Raw genomic sequence first — 15,650 nt, forward strand, 5'->3', positions numbered from 1 at the left:
TCAATGATTCTCTCTCATCATGGATGTTTCTCTCTCTCCCTCTCCCTTCCTCTCTGAAATCAATAAAAACATATATTTTTAAAAGATGCAGAACATTTCCACCAGAGTAAGAACCCCCCTGGCTGCCCTTTTATACCCACACCTACTTATTTCTTGGCTCCCCTCCTTCCCTAGCCTTAGCAAAGGCGAACGGGTTCCCCATTTCCATTATTTTGCCACTTCAACAATGTTACATAAATGGAATCGAAGAGTATGTAACTTCGGGGACTGGCTTTTTTTTTTTTTTTCCACTCAGCACCATTCCCTGAAGGTTGTGAGCGGCAGAATTTGGCTCCTCTCTATTGCTGAGTGCCACAGCTTGTCCCACAGTCACATGTTGAAGGACACGTGGGCTGTTTCCAGTTGGGGCTATTATCACTAAAGCTGCTATAAACATTTGAGTACAGGTTTCTGTGTGAACATGAGTTTTCATTCCTCAGGGAAAAACAGCCAGGAATGCAATGACTGGATCATATAGTTCTTGCATGTTCAGTTTGTGAAGAATCTACCCAACTGTTTTCCAGAATGGCGGTACATCTCCACCAGCAGTGTATGAGTGACCGGGCTGCCCTGCACCCTCACTGCGGCTTGGCGTTAATTACAGATGATCTGATAGGTGTGTACTGATGTTCCCTCATGGCTAATGGTGTTGAACATCTTTTTGTGTGTGCTTATTTGCCCTCTGTATATCCTTTCCGGTGAAATACGTGCCTTTGTGTATTTTGTCCATTTTTAAATTGGATGGTTTTTAATGTGGATTTTTGAGAGTTCTTTACATATTCTAGATACCAGTCCGATTTCACATCTCAGTGTTGACATCTATGGATTGTCCTCTCTTCATTCAGTATGAACTCTTCCCAGTTCTTGGTATGACAGGTGACTTTTGATTGCACTCAGGACACTTTTGTGATATGTTATGAGATTCTGACTCTCACTGAAATCTGTTTTAACTGGCTTTTGGGATACCACTCTGGCAGGGGAAAGGGGTCACAGCCACAATATAAGCAGTCCAAGGGTAGCACTGTCATTACAGCTGGTGGAGGTGAAGTTACAGGTCCCCAATGACCCTGCCATGGAGGTGGCCTTCTTACCATTGGGCAACGGAAGTCCTCATTCTCATTAGCCCTCCTCTGACACATCCCAGCAGGGAGGGGGCGGGCCTCACTACTGCCGGGTGGAGTGGAAGTCCAGCTCCCCTACCTGGTCTCCAATCATACCATGGGGAGCGTAAGGGCCCTTTTACAAGCCAGCAGGGAGGCAAGTTGCATCTTCCTACTTGGTTTTCTCTGACACCACCCCAATGGGGGAGGTTGAGGCACCTGTCCCAGCCAGGCGAGGGTGAAAGTCCAAGCTCCCACTGGTTTTTTGCTGGAGTGAAGTGGGAGGGGCCACAGTGTTTCCCGTGCTGATTGGCTGGAGTAGAGCAGCTATTGTCTAAAAGTTTTCTATCCTGCTAGGTACCTGCCGTCTCCTGGGTCAGAGTCAGTGTTGGCACCTAGGGTTTACCTAGCCTGCCGGTTGGCATAGGATTCAGAATAGGTGGGGGAACAGCAGAGAAATCTGGAAAACCCAGACCTCCTTTTGCTCTGAGCAGCTGTTTGGATCCAGTGGTTATTTCCTGGAGATAGAGAATGTAAACAATGAAATACACTCCAGAGAAGCTCGGAGGTCTATGTAGTCCAATGCCTCATTTTGCAGAAGAGACACTGGACGGCGTGCCACACCTGGGTCGGCATCTGTTCTCTTGACCTTTGGGACACTCTCCTGATGCTTCACATTGCTACCGGGCATCATGATGGAACAGGGAAGTGCCCTTCTCTCACGCTCCTGGGAGTGTGGGATCACAGGCTGCCGCCAGGACTCCGAGACACCATTTCTGACACGCCCCCACCTTTCCCAGGGCTCTGCAGGGACCAGCCTGATAAGGAGATGTGCTCATTAGGTTCCCAGCACGGTTTCATCACCTTGCTCGGCAGCCAACACGGCCAGCCAAGCCCTTCAGTCAGGAAGTCCTTCCAAGGTCTAATCATAGGCCCTGCCTCTGTTGTGAACATTCATTTTCTTTCCTTGGCTCCTCCGTGCAGACGGAGAAGAGCTGCTCCCTCCTGACCCCACACAACCTGCGTACGCCTGCAGCTTTCTTCCCTGAATGCCGGGACCTTGAAATGTTTTCCCAGGATTTTCTCTAAATCATCTTCATGCAGCCCTAGCCGGTTTGGCTCAGTGGATAGAGCGTTAGCCTGTGGACTGAAGGGTCCTGGGTTCAATTCCAGTCAAGGGCATGCACCTCAGTTGCAGGCTCGACCCCCGGCTCTGGTTGTGGCACACGTGGGAGGCAACCAATCAATGTGTCTCTCTCACATCGATGTTTCTCTCTCTATGTCTCTCCCCCTCCCTTCCACTCTCTCTTAAAAAAAAAAAAAAATAATCAATGGAAAAAATACCCTCAGGTGAGGATTAACAATAGCAACAAACAATACATCACCTCCATGCATTTCCCCCAACATGATGAAAAGGTGAAAACTGTATTTATTCCTCCTAACTAAATGACGAGGTGATGCACGAGTTCTCATGGGAAGAGGCTGCCAGGATGCCAAAGAGTCCTCCATACAGCTGGATCCCAATTGCTGCAGTTGGACAGGCCTTCTTGGGACTGTGTGGCCCATTTTTTGATCTGAGCCTCCTTCTTCCCATCTTGTGGGACTCAACCTACTCTAGGCTGCTCCCACTTTGTGCCTCGAAAAGGCTGCAGAGGCGGCAAAGGGATTTTGTTCATTTGTTTTTATATTAGTTGAAATAAAATAAGTAAGCTCAGGGCATGACTAATCTCTGGACGGGGCTTGCACCTGGGCCCCGCCATGGTCTGTGACCCACTACACAGAGCTTTCTGGGCAGAATGCAGCACCTTAGCATCCTCTGGCCACCACCTTTCTTGGGCATGAGGCCAGGGAGCCACTCCGTGTGGGCAGGGGCAGCTGGGAGTCAGGGGCAGTGCCAGAGCAGCCCGACACCCCAGTCTCAATTTAGCCTGTTTCCCTCTGGAACGAATTCTCCCCCATGGACAACTGTGGGGAAGTAGAACTGCCCTACCATCCCAGTGACCTCAGAAAGCTCAGCAAGGTCGATGTGGCCAGAGGCATAGGGCCCACTAGGGGCTGGCTGCATGGACTAGATATGGGCCAACGCCAGCATCATTATGAGCACCTACTGTGTGCAAGGCCCTGGGCCAGGGGCAGTCAGGGAAGCAGAGCCAGCCCTAGCTCCCATTTTTGGGTTGACCAGCTGGCTGAGGGCATAGGCAGATGCACATGGAAGAGTCTGATCACATCATGAATCTGCCTGGATGAGAGCCCAGTGGGTGTGCTTGTGGGGCGGGCAGCTTTCCCTGAGAGCTGGTCCTGTGCTCCGACATCTAGTGGACCAGGTTGAAGGGGGCCCTGAATCATGGATGGGCCAGCAGCATCCCATCGGAGCTGCACTCAGCAAACGCACGCTTCAGTGGGCAGCTGTGGTTCTCCCGTCCATCAGGGAGCCACTCCGTGTGGGCAGGGGCAGCTGGTGAAACAGAAACCTGACCAGCTCTGATTCCTACATCATAGGCCCAGGTGGTGCTCCCACTGGAATGTGAGCTGTCGTGGACCATGGGGACAAAGGCAGCCCCCTAGATAGCACAGAATGAGAAGCAAGGAACTTGTCCCGACACTACTGAGCTGCAATGCCAACCCCGAGCACCCACCCAGGTTGTACTGCGAGAGAAAGAAGCTTCCCCCTGGTTTACATCACTCTATTGTTGGTACCCTAATTAACTGAGTCACTCATGTCTAAATATCAGGCCTTTCGTCACTGAACCAGAGTCCTCCTGACCTCAGGAGACCCCATTCCAATCCAGCTGCTGCCTCTCGTGCAGTGTGGTGTGTAGCACACGGGTCCCAACCACAGCCTTCCACCCAGGGGTCTGACTCAGGCCACCTTTGGAAACTTGCATCTCCTGCCCTGCCCTGGGCACTCCTTCACACATCATTTTGTCCTTCTAAATCAGGGGTCCTCAAACTTTTTAAACAGGGGGAGCCAGTTCACTGTCCCTCAGACCGTTGGAGGGCCGGACTATAGTTAAAAACAAACAAACTGTGAACAAATTCCTATGCGCACTGCGGGCCCGGACGAGACGGCTGCTAAGCAGGACAGGCAGCGGCACCCGGCGGGCCGGATAAATGTCCTCGGCGGGCCGCATGTGGCCCGCGGGCCGTAGTTTGAGGACCCCTGTTCTAAATAGCAAGGCTCCTGAAGGCAGAGGCCATGCCTCAGGCCCACCAGGGCTTAGCACCAGGCCTCTGCGCTCCCTGGCTGAGGAACATACAGGAAATCCTTTTGCAAACACCTTCAACTCTTTGGCCTGCTGAGCTGTGCTCGGCTCTGGGCAGCTTCACACAGCACTGGGGTTGTGGCCATACCAAGACTCAGGCCACGCAGCCGTCCCTCTGACCCCAGTCAGCTCTCTGAAATCAGGAGCAAGCTATTGCAGGAGCCCTTCAAGGCTCCCTCATTTCTCTGGACAGATGCAGTGTGAGGCTGGGCTAGGGGTGGGGGTGGGGGTGGGGATAAATGTGTTTTTTTTTTAGCCTAGGGGTCACCAAGGACAACTCTGGAAGACTTGCTGCGTCCTTCTCTCCTGGCCACACAACGCACATAGGGGTTGTGTGTCCTGGTCCCAGGACAGCTGGATGGCCTCGGGAAATGGCCAGGTCTCTGACACCTCACCCCCACAGTCTGCCCTCCAGGTCTTCCGCAAACCTAGAGCAGAATCTCCAAAGTGCCCCACTGGCACCAACCCCCTAGGCGTCCCACTGTTTGTGGGACCCATCATCAACATGAATGTGTGGGCCTCCAGTTCATTTTACTGCTGAGTAATATTCCGCAAGGAGATATATCACAAACCACTTTTCCATTCTCCTCTCAGTGGACATGTGGTTGTAAGCAGATGTTTGTTATAATACACTAGAGGCCCAGCACACGAAATCATGCATAGGTAGGATCCCTAGGCCTAGCCTGTGATCAGGGCCATCTTCCGCCCGCTCGCCAGTCCCCAGTCCCGCCCCACCGCCGCCACCCACCCCGGTTCCCCGTGGTTCCCTGTTCACCAACCAGTGATCGGAGCCTGTGGGCCGGTGGAGGGGTGGGGAGGGACCGAGAGGTAATCTCTGTGTTCTTAGGAAGGGGTGCCTCACTGTGGGCTGGGTATTCAGGGAGAACTTTCCAGACGGCAGTTGGCACCCATCCTCTTCCACTTCCTGTATGCTCCACCCTCCACTCCTCAGGAGAGCCATGCTTTTCTGGCCTCCAATCCACTGTCGCCTGCAGGCAGGGAGGAGGCATCAGAAAGAGCAGCTGGACCACACCAGAGGGTGTACGGGGGACCTGCAGGGTCACCAGCGATAACCATCATGTGCCAGCCCAGAAACCCAGACAAACAAGACACATGATGACCCCCGATGGGGCACAGCTCTTCCCTACCTGCTGCGGGGGGGCTCGCCCTCGGGAGAAAGGACAGCTGCTGTCCAGCTGCCGGCTGCAGTCCGCTGTCCACTGCAGGGGAGAAAGGAGGAGTCAGTGATGGCACAACATGCAGGCTCAGCCTCACTCAGCCCGGGCCCCCCCAGACATGGCCCTGTCCTCCTGCCGCAGAGACAGTAGAGAATCCTGCTCGGCCATTTCAACAGCAAATCCTTCCGACCAGCAGGCCCAGGTTGGCATCTTTGAGTTCCACGGGGAGGTGACCCTTTGGTACACATGGGGAAGGCAACCTAGATTCCCTTCACCTAAGCCCACCGAAGTGATGAAGATGCAGCTACACTCCAAAGTCAACCAGATGTGATACAGGGTCACCGTGAGTTTTGAACAACGGCACCATGTTTGCCTATGTGACCACCTCCAGCCACTCTAGCCCTCTACAATGTCAAGGCCAGAGCTGGAGGTGAGGCGTGTGTGTGGATCTTCCCGTATGCCCAGCTCCAAAGGACGATGGAGCCATGGACCGACAGGACGGCCTGGCCTTTGGGGAGAGCCCCAGACTGGCCATGCCATCAGAGCCCAGACCCACAACTTCCTGCTGACAGCATAGAGGCCGGATATGCCCCCAAGTGTGCCCCACCTTGACCATCCCAAAGCCTGCCACACTGGGGTCCCTGGACCCCACTCTCCACCCATTGAATCAGACTCTGAGGGCAGGGCCTGGGCATCAGCGTTTTGACAAGCTCCCGAGTGATGCACCAGGAGTTTCAGAGCCACTGATACCCATGTGACCTCCCAGGCTTCACTGCGTCATCTACACAATGGGACAGCCAGACTGGGCGGCTCTGCAGGCTGAGATGAGGATGTTTGTAAACCAGAATACACTGGAGATACGGAGCAGTAGGAACAGTGGGGCCCTTCCTGTGTACGGTGCTGTGGAGCTCCATGGAGGTGGTGTTATTATTGTGTTAAACATTCGCTGGCCTCACAGGCTAAGGTTGCTGGACATGGACCTTGAGCTATACCCTTACAGGGAAAGCAATCTCTCTCTGCCTGACACACCTGGTCAAAACTGGCAGTGAGTGCGGAGGGCTCAAGGCCTGGTCTTGTAAACCTTGGCAGGACACACCTTCCTGACTGTGGGCCAAGGGCATGACTCTGTGCAGGAAAGATACGTTATTACAATGCTGACGACACGGGCCAGTGCAGTGTGCTCTAGAGCAGTGCTGTCAGCAGACAGAGAATGAGAGCCACAAACAGAGCCGCAGATGTCATTGTAAATGACCCAGTAGCCACATGTTAAAAAGGTCAAAGTAAGTGCCAATACTCCATTTTATCTCAACATATTTAAGATAGGTAATTAACATAAAATGTATTAATGAGATATTTTATATTCTTCTCTTCACATTAAGTTTTTGAAATCCATTTAGAGCCTACGTCAATTTGGACCCACCACATTTCAAGTGCTTGCGAGCCGCAGCTGGAGGAAAATGGCAAAGGTGGCGTCCCAGTCCCCAGGGAGTCCCAGCCCTCAAATCCACTTCTTGCCTATCCTGGCTCTGCACTGCAGAGGAGCTGATCCCTGCCTACTGTGACTCCTGCCTCCTGTGTCAGCTGGTTTGGCCAATGGGAGACCGGAAGAAGGGAGGAGTCAGGGCATCAGCTCCCGCCTCCCCCCACCTCAGGTGGCATTACCAGCAGTGACAGGGTCTCCCTCATGGCTCCAGCCCTCAGCAGGCAGCCTTCTGTGCATGACCCTGACCCTGGCTCTGGCAACACCTGTGCCCTAGTTGTAGAGGTGGTAAGGCTTCCTTCAGTTAAATCTCGGGTAATTTTGCTGCTCAGCTTTTTTATCATCTGTAACTAACTCCATGGATTAAATTCCCTCTGTCTAGATATTTGCCATCTCAAAGCACCTCCCCAACGTATTTATTAATTATAGGGGAAAAGGAAAAAAGGAGAAATCCATCAGACACCTGTTATTGAGGATAACATTGCCTGTGATAAACTCTATCAACATCCTGGACTCCCCAATACGATGGATGCACTGAGAAGGGCACATTACCTCTGAGGTGTTCTTGCCGAAAATATACAATCTCAATCTAATTAGGACAAAACATCAGGCAATTCATATTGGGGAATTTTCTACAAAATAAGTGATCAGTACTCTTCAAAAGCATCAAGGTCCCCTGACTGGTGTGGCTCAGTGGTTGAGCATCAACCTATGAACCAGGGAGGTCACGGTTTGATTCCTAGTCAGGGCACATGCCGGGTTGTGAGCTCGATCCCCAGTGTGGGATGTGCAGACAGCCGATTGATGATTCTCTCTCATCATTGATGTTTTTATCTCTCTCTCCCTCTCCCTTCCTCTCTGAAAGCAATAAAAATATGTTTTTTAAAAAGTGTCAAGGTCATGGAAGGTAAGAAAAGACCGAGAGAGTTTCACAGATTGGAGCAGAATAAGGAGACACAACAATGACATGCAAATTTGGATCCTGGAATAGAACGAGGATATTAGTGGAACAACTGGTAAAATCCTGAATAAGGCCCCACTGTACCAATGTTAATTTCCTAGTTCTGATCACTGCACTGTGGTTATGTAAGACGCTCAGACTAGGGGATGCTGGGTGACAAAAAGGTTCAAAGGAACACCCTGCACTATTTTTGCACCTTTACTATAAGCCTAAAATAATTTTTTAAAAAAAGTATACATATATAATATATATACATACAGGGTGGGGTAAAAGTAGATTAACAGTTGTTCACATGGAAAATAACAAATAATAATACAAGATAATCTGTGGCCCTAACCGGTTTGGCTCAGTGGATAGAGCGTCCGCTTGCGGACTGAAAGGTCCCAGTTTTGATTCCAGTCAAAGGCATGTACCTTGGTTGCGGGCACATCCCCAGTAGGAGGTGTGCAAGAGGCAGCTGATTGATGTTTCTCTCCCATCGATGTTTCTAACTCTCTATCCCTCTCCCTTCCTCTCTGTAAAAAAGCAATAAAATATATTAAAAAAAAAAAAGAATAATCTGTGTTTCACACTCACAACAACTGCAAACCTACTTCTGCCCCACCCTGTATAATAAGAATCTGATCATTTCTCGCCACCTCAGTAGTGACCATCCTGCTCCAAGCCACCATTACCTCTCGCCTGGACCACCTAAATGGCTTCCTAGTCTTTAATCAGTCATACCGTGTCCTTCCTCTGCTCAAAACCCTCCAGTGTCTTCCTGTCTCTCTAGAGAAAAGGTCAGAGTCCTCCCCGGGGCCAACAAGGCCCTGCAGACCTGGCTCTTCTACGACATTCCACTTGCTCACTCTGCTCCCAGGAGACTGCACCCAAAGCTGTTCCTCACAGCAGGATGTGATCTGTGCCCTTGACATTCCCTCTGCCTGGAATACGCATCCCCAGTTGGCCGCCCTCTCTTATCTTCTCCAAATCTTTGCTCAAAAATCCTTTTCTAAGTAAGCCTTAGGGACAGCCCGGCTCTCACACCCCTGACTGCGCCTCACTCCTGTGTATATAACCTTTTAACAGTCTAGTTCTTTGTCTATCATCCGTCTTTCCCCACCAGAAAGTAAGAGCTAGGGGGAAAGGGATTATGGTCCATTCTGTTAATCACTCTGTCCCAGAGCCTAGAACAGGGCCTGATAAATAAATGTTAGCTCTAATGATATTTCACTATTTAGCCAGAAGTAACTAGTAGAAAAAGGGCAGATTTAAACAATTGTGCTTTATGCCCAAAACCACCAAGCAATGTGTGGGAGCTCTTGCTAAATAAAGAAGCGAGCTAAAAACGACACGGATGCTAGAACCCCAGCTTTGTAAAAGGTGTAGAAAGGAAGAGTTTTACACCAGAAATTACTAGTATATTAGCTTCTGCCATAAAAGTATGCTGAACTTCTTTCTCTGTGTTCTGATTGTCTCTGTTTTTCCAAATGTTGCTTTAGAAGTAAAATAAAAATTTAACCCTTTAAAAAATAACTGGTCATCATATTAAAAAGAAATCAAGAAAATGCATATTAAATGACAAGAGACAATTTGTCCCAATACACTGGTGGCAGTGTGAATAATGGACAGTCATTCTGGAGAGCAATTTGGCAATGGCTGTTGAAACTGATTCCATTTCTCAGCATCTGCCTAAAGAAACACTTTTGATTGTGCAGGCGGAGGCACGTCCAACAGTCTTCACGGAAGTACCCGGTATTTCAAGAGGAAAATTTGGAAGTAACCTGAATGCCCATCAAAGGTGAAAGGCTGAGCTATGGGACATCCATACTATGGGCTACTGTGCGGCCATTAAACAGAACACAGCAGACGGACAGGCTTGGAAGACTCCCAGGGCATACAGCTAGGGGAAAATGCGAGTTATTGAACACATAGTTACTGTGATTTTGAAATAATACATTTCTATAAGTCATCCTATATAATAAAAGCCTAATATGCTAAGTGTCTAGTCATCAGGTGACTGGTTGACTGTTCAACCAATCAAAGCATAATATGCTAATGTTATGCTAAGGTCTCTCAACCGCTCACGATGACGTGCACTGACCACCAGAGGGCAGACAGTCGACTGGTTGACCAGTAATTATGATATGCACTGACCACCAGGGGGCAGATGCTCTGACTGGTAGGTTAGCTTGCTGTTGGGCTCCAGCTGATTGGGACTGAGCGAGAGGGGCCAGACATGCCCTGGAGCCCTCCTGCAGTCTCTCCCCGGCCCGACTGTGTACCAGTGGGGTCCCTCAGCCTGGCCTGCACCCTCTCACAATCCGGAACCACTCGGGGGATGTCGGAAAGCCAGTTTCAGCCCAATCCTGCAGGCCACCCAGAGGGACCCCACCTGTGCACAAATTTGTGCACCGGGCCTCTAGTATTATATAGGAAATCGCTAAGGGATATTCTATTGATAATATTTGAATTCTTGTGTACCTTGAGAATGTATGGCTATAGTGCTTATAAATGTAAATATATATTACTTTTTTAAATAAGGGGAAAAATAAAATGAGTCCCCCATGGTCAACCACCCCACAGCTCCCCTCAAACTCACTTCTTCTGTTAAGACTTTCATGGGTGGTCCACCATTGAGTGCTTCCTCCTACGAGCAAAGATGTGGGGTTGGAGGTTCGGAGGCAAGGTGAAATGAAGGGATGGGATAAAAGGGGGATGAGGGAACAGTGAACAGGGAAGGCAAATGAAACAACAACAACAAAAACATGAAGAAAAAGAGAAGAAAAACATTGTGAAAGAGAGACCTCAGGCCAATCTGAATACTCGGATCCCAGCCTACCTATAGGCAGTGCAGTCCAGCTAGTTCCTGTCTCTGTGTCTCAGTTGTTTCTTCAGCAGAATGGAACTATAACCCCTTTACTCCCAAGCACAGAGAGAGGACAACTTTCAGGATACGTCTCTGGGGACTTGGAATCCAATGTAGGGTAGGCACTCTTGAAATGTATGTGTGTGGGGTTTTGATTTAAAATATGGTATCCTGAAAGTGTTGGGAAACTTGGAGCGAACACTAGTATTCTCTTGGTTACTCATCTAAAGAAATGGAAGCTCACTTTCTCCTCCCCACCTCCCTCCCCTCCCTTCCCCTTCCCTCCTCTTCCTTCCATCTATCCGGCTATCCATCCATCTTTCTAGTTGGTGCTAGAGAGGGGCAGGGAGAACAAGCATCGTAAGGCATTTTTCTCTCTAGTGTCAACTGTCATCTCTCAGATCCTAAGAAAATGGCCTCACCAACTGGAGGACAACATTCTTCCCCATCCCCTCAAACTTTCTCAAGGTTTCCAAGATTCTTAACAATCTTCCTCTCCAGGAACATTAAAGCACCACCGCAGACAGGCAGATGGGGACATTCTCTGGGGTTATTTTTGTTCTTTTTTTTTGGCTTCCATCTAAAATAGTCATCAAATTAAATAAAAATAATCAAACGTGCTTTAGCAGAAAGATTTCCCATAAGGCTGTGTCAACAGAAGCGTGTTATGTAGACACTTCTAAGCCCGGCCTTGTCCACAGTGCACCCTCCTCTGGAGCCTGTACCCCAGCTGTGTCTGTGGGGCGCATGTGGGACGGGGTGGAGTGGGATCAAGATGGAAATGCCCTTCCTTGGCCAGCAGTGCACAGCGGACCTGCCCAGTGCTCACATTCTTCCAGGGAACTTCATAAAATGCAGGACGTTTAAGGAATACATCCAGATGTTACCAGTGGCCATGTTGTCCATGCTCTGCCTTGCAACTAACATCTATTTTTGTTGTTTTTGTTTAATTTTATTATTTTTTTAATCCTCACCTGAGGATATTTTTTACTGATTTTTTAGAGACAGGAAGGGAGAGAAAGAGAAACACTGATCGGTTGCCTCCCATATGTGCCCCGATGGGGGATTGAACCTATAATCTAGGTATGTGCCCTGACAAGGAATCAAACCCACAATCTTCTGGTGTATGGAACAATGCTCCAACTAACTGAGCTACCTGGCCAGGGCAACAAGCATCTGTTTAAAGCCCCTCCAGATGAGGATCCTGGCGCGTGGTCAGGCCCAAAGTATCCAGGAGCAGGAACCGGCAGTGCAGGGCCCAGAGGGAGGGCACCTCTCTACCTGCTGTCCTCCTGAGAGCCCAGCAGTCACCACAGGAAGGTCAAAGCCACTGGCAGGCCCCACCTTCCAAAATTTTCTTCCCAGGGCCTGCTTTGGAAACAGAAATCCACAAAGCATTCCTCCAGGGTGAAGCTTCATGGCTTCCTTGGACCTTCCTCCTGTAAGAGCCCATTTCACCTGGAAGAACCTTTGAAAGATGCCCTGCTGGAGCCACCAGAGTCCACATGGTGGCGGAGGCAGGCAGCATCCACCAAGCTGGCCCCACCCACCTGTCCATGGGCCAGCTCCTGAGGGAGATAGCTCCCAGATGCTTATGGGAAGTGGCAAGAGTGCTTCCTCCCCACCCCAATCTTGGCCCACAGTCTTTCATCCGAGTCCACCTTCCACCCAAGACCAGGGTTGCCACAGACTGACCAGGAGGGGGCGCGACCAGCCTGAGATCCTGGTCAGAACGCCTCAAGGGCCTCACTAGGTCTGACACAGCCCTGAGGGATTGCCAGAGAGACTCAATTCTGTGGCTGCCCATAACTGCCTGTATTTGAAATCAGAAAAAATATTCACAAGTCACAGCCTTCTCATTGTGTGCATTTTGGATAAGCTACAACCCCCAGATCTCTTCCAGAACATAAGCTTATAGAGGACAGGGAATAAATAGGGTAGAACACATAGTTGGTGCTCAATACATCTGTGTTCTGTTAATCACACGTTGGCCCAATAGGGTGGGACAGAGCAGAGGTGGGTCAGAAGGTCTGAGAGGAGCTTCCTGCAGGGGTCCCACACTCTGTGAGTGGGACCACCCACATCTCAGCACTCTAGGGCCAGGCAATTGGATTTAGGGTCCCCTTATCATACCCTTTGAGTTTTCCCAGGCCCTGTACCTGCCCAGGCCCCAGCCCCTCTCCTCCTCCCTGGGGCGATGCTCACCTGGGAGATGTGGGACTGCGTTTTCTCGCTCTCACCATCACCCTCTGTCTTGTCTGCCAGCAGCCCCTGCACCTGGTACTCGAGCACGTAGCTGTCAATGAACCTCTCGAGCTCCTCGATCTCCTGGGAGCGGCTGCTCCCAGCCTCGGAGGAGGCAGATGCTGCCGAGGAGTTCTCCATCCCTCCAGTGCGGGCCTGGGTCAAGGCTGCAGGAGAGAAAGAGCAAGGCTCCATGAGACAAAGCTGGAGGCGGAGGCAGTGCCCTCATTAGCGTGAGGTAGATGCTGTACTCTCCTGTGTGCAAAGGGAAACTGAGGCCCACACAAGACGAGTAACTTGCCTAGCTGACCAACACAGGAACGTGTGCGATGTTTGGGATTGGTCCATACCTAGACCTTGCCGTCTAGGGAAAAGCAGAAAACAGACCAGACTACCACCCAAGCCCCATTTCCCAACTTGGAGTTAAGAAATGCTGCCATCAAGCAGAATAAAATAGACCACAGGCTTTGGGTCTGTGGCCCAACCATTAGGATGTATCGGGGACCCTCAGACACAAACCCTCCAAGGAAATGCCTCCTTCTAAAGAGATGTCTTCTCTTTGGACACCAGACTCTTCCTACATTAGCTGAAGCCTGCAGGCCTGAAGTTATAAGCACAATTCTGCAGCCTCGTGATGGTGAGGCTCCGGGGACCCATCCTGGGCTCAGTCTGTAGGAATGTGACCTGCTTTTAATGACAGAGGTGAAAGGCCTGGTGGGTGGTTTGGGAGGGTGTGGCCTAGCCATGGAGGCTGCCTGGCCACCCTGCATACCCTGGTTAGCCCTTGGGCCTTCTCCCAGATGCGACCTGGCATACCCTGGGTGGCATTCCAGGAACACTGCTGAAATCCAACAACAGAACTGCTGTCCCTTCCTGAGCAGACTGGGTGGACCCAGCTGCTGTAGGGGTCCCGGCCTGCTGGGCCACCTCCACTTCCCTCTCCCACCCCTTGCCCACAGCTCCAACCTGACCACCTAGAAGTGGGAAGAGCTAGAACCTTTCTTACCTCTAGGTCCCCTACAAGGGACCCTCCCCTTTTCCTGACAGGTTCTAAGCCAGATGGGAAGGGACATCAAAGTTTGTCTGGTGTCCCTTTCATTGTCTGGACATTGCTGCTCTCCAAGGGGAGTCCCCTCAACTAGAGGATGCTGCACACGGTTTCACCAGGAGAATGCCATCTACCAACCCACTGCCACTGGGCACACAGAGGACCTGAATGTATGCCCGGAGATCCGAGACTCAAAGGATGGCACATTCCTGCCTAGGCTGTGACTGTTCATAACAAAGACAAGGTCCTGGTATGTTTCAAGGAACATTTGAATTTCAAAACCTTGGATTACTGAGAACCTTTTTAGAACGTAGTTATTTGCTAGTGATCAACAGGACAAGGCATGGCCCACTGGGTTCCAGAAATCCACCAAGTTCATGAATGCTGACTCCCACACCCTAGCTGGCCTGGTCAAAGGTTGGGTTGGCGATGGTGGACACACACCTTCTGACTCCGATTTTTGGGTTTTGGCTGCTGCAAGGAGCCCAGCCTCCCTTGGACCCCAGGCCGCTGCAGCGGAGTGGATGATGGTAGAGGGAGCTCGCTCTGGGCTCCTGAGCTCAGTGGCCTTGGGGTTTGGAGCCCGCTCCATTCCAGAGGGAGTGGCCCGAGGTTTCAGGGCCAGGAGCCCTCATCAGAGTAGGGAACCCAGGTGTGGAGACTCAGGGGACAGTGGGTCTGAAGGGAGTCATTTCTGATTGGAATAAGCATGCCTGGTGGTGCAAGGCCACGGTCAGAGATGTGGTGTGTCCAATGCCCCTTCTTCCACCTGCCATTCAAGGCCTACAGTGGCCTTCCATCCTTCCCACCACCGACACCTACCTTATTCCTTCTGCTCCAACAGCTAGCTGCCCATGACCCCCTGCAGTCCCCTGTCTATTCCACCGCTTGCCCCAGGCATATGTCTGTGTGCTAGGCAGAACCATGAGAGTGTCCGGCGTGTACACCTCCTCCCAGTTACTCAATGAAACACTGAAGGGATTTTGCAAATATAATTAAACTCCAAACCAGCAGACTTGAATATAGGGAGACGATGCAGGAGGGCCTAATTACATGAATCTCTTAAATCTGGGCCTGGAGCTAGAGACAAAGATTCAAAGCACAAGAAAGACAGGACACACCACTGCTGGCGAGAAGGAGGGGGCACCTGCAAGGAACGTAGCAGCCTCTGGGAACCTCTGGTCAACGGCAGAAAGGAGAAGGGCACCTTAGCCCTACAAGCGCAAGGAAGTCAATTTTGCCAAAATCCAATGCTCTTGGAAGCAGACTTTGCTCCCCTGTGCCTCCAGACACGAACCCAGCCTGGCGAGCCTTGATTTCAGCCTCGTGACACACCGAGTGTGACTCACTTCCAGAACTGGGAGGTAGTATAGACACTGCTGTAAGCCACTAAGTTCGTAGTGATGTGCTACGCAGCAAAAGAAGACCAACATGCAAGGCTCTTTCTGCCTCTGCTTTTGCTCACACTGTGCCCCTCATCCCGAAGCAC

The 15,650-nt window shown here is 50.8% G+C and overlaps 1 protein-coding gene across 8 annotated transcripts in view; it reads right to left on the reverse strand.

Annotated features, from left to right (window-relative positions):
- Positions 1-15,650, reverse strand: part of CTIF (cap binding complex dependent translation initiation factor) — a 236,832-nt gene that overhangs the window by 158,524 nt on the left and 62,658 nt on the right. For 6 of the 8 annotated variants that reach the window (XM_080684486.1, XM_080684493.1, XM_080684488.1 and 3 more), the window contains 3 exons: positions 13,075-13,280; positions 10,603-10,650; positions 5,551-5,622 (listed from right to left, as the gene is read on the reverse strand). In XM_080684486.1, the coding sequence (XP_080540612.1) occupies positions 5,551-5,622; positions 10,603-10,650; positions 13,075-13,254 (300 nt within the window). In that variant the 5' untranslated portion in view covers positions 13,255-13,280. The remainder of the gene's footprint in view (positions 1-5,550; positions 5,623-10,602; positions 10,651-13,074; positions 13,281-15,650) is intronic. The other 2 variants (XM_080684492.1, XM_080684491.1) reach the window with 1 other exon arrangement.

The sequence above is a fragment of the Plecotus auritus genome (genome assembly GCF_963455305.1).
Source record: "Plecotus auritus genome assembly, chromosome: 8".
NCBI lineage: Eukaryota > Metazoa > Chordata > Mammalia > Chiroptera > Vespertilionidae > Plecotus > Plecotus auritus.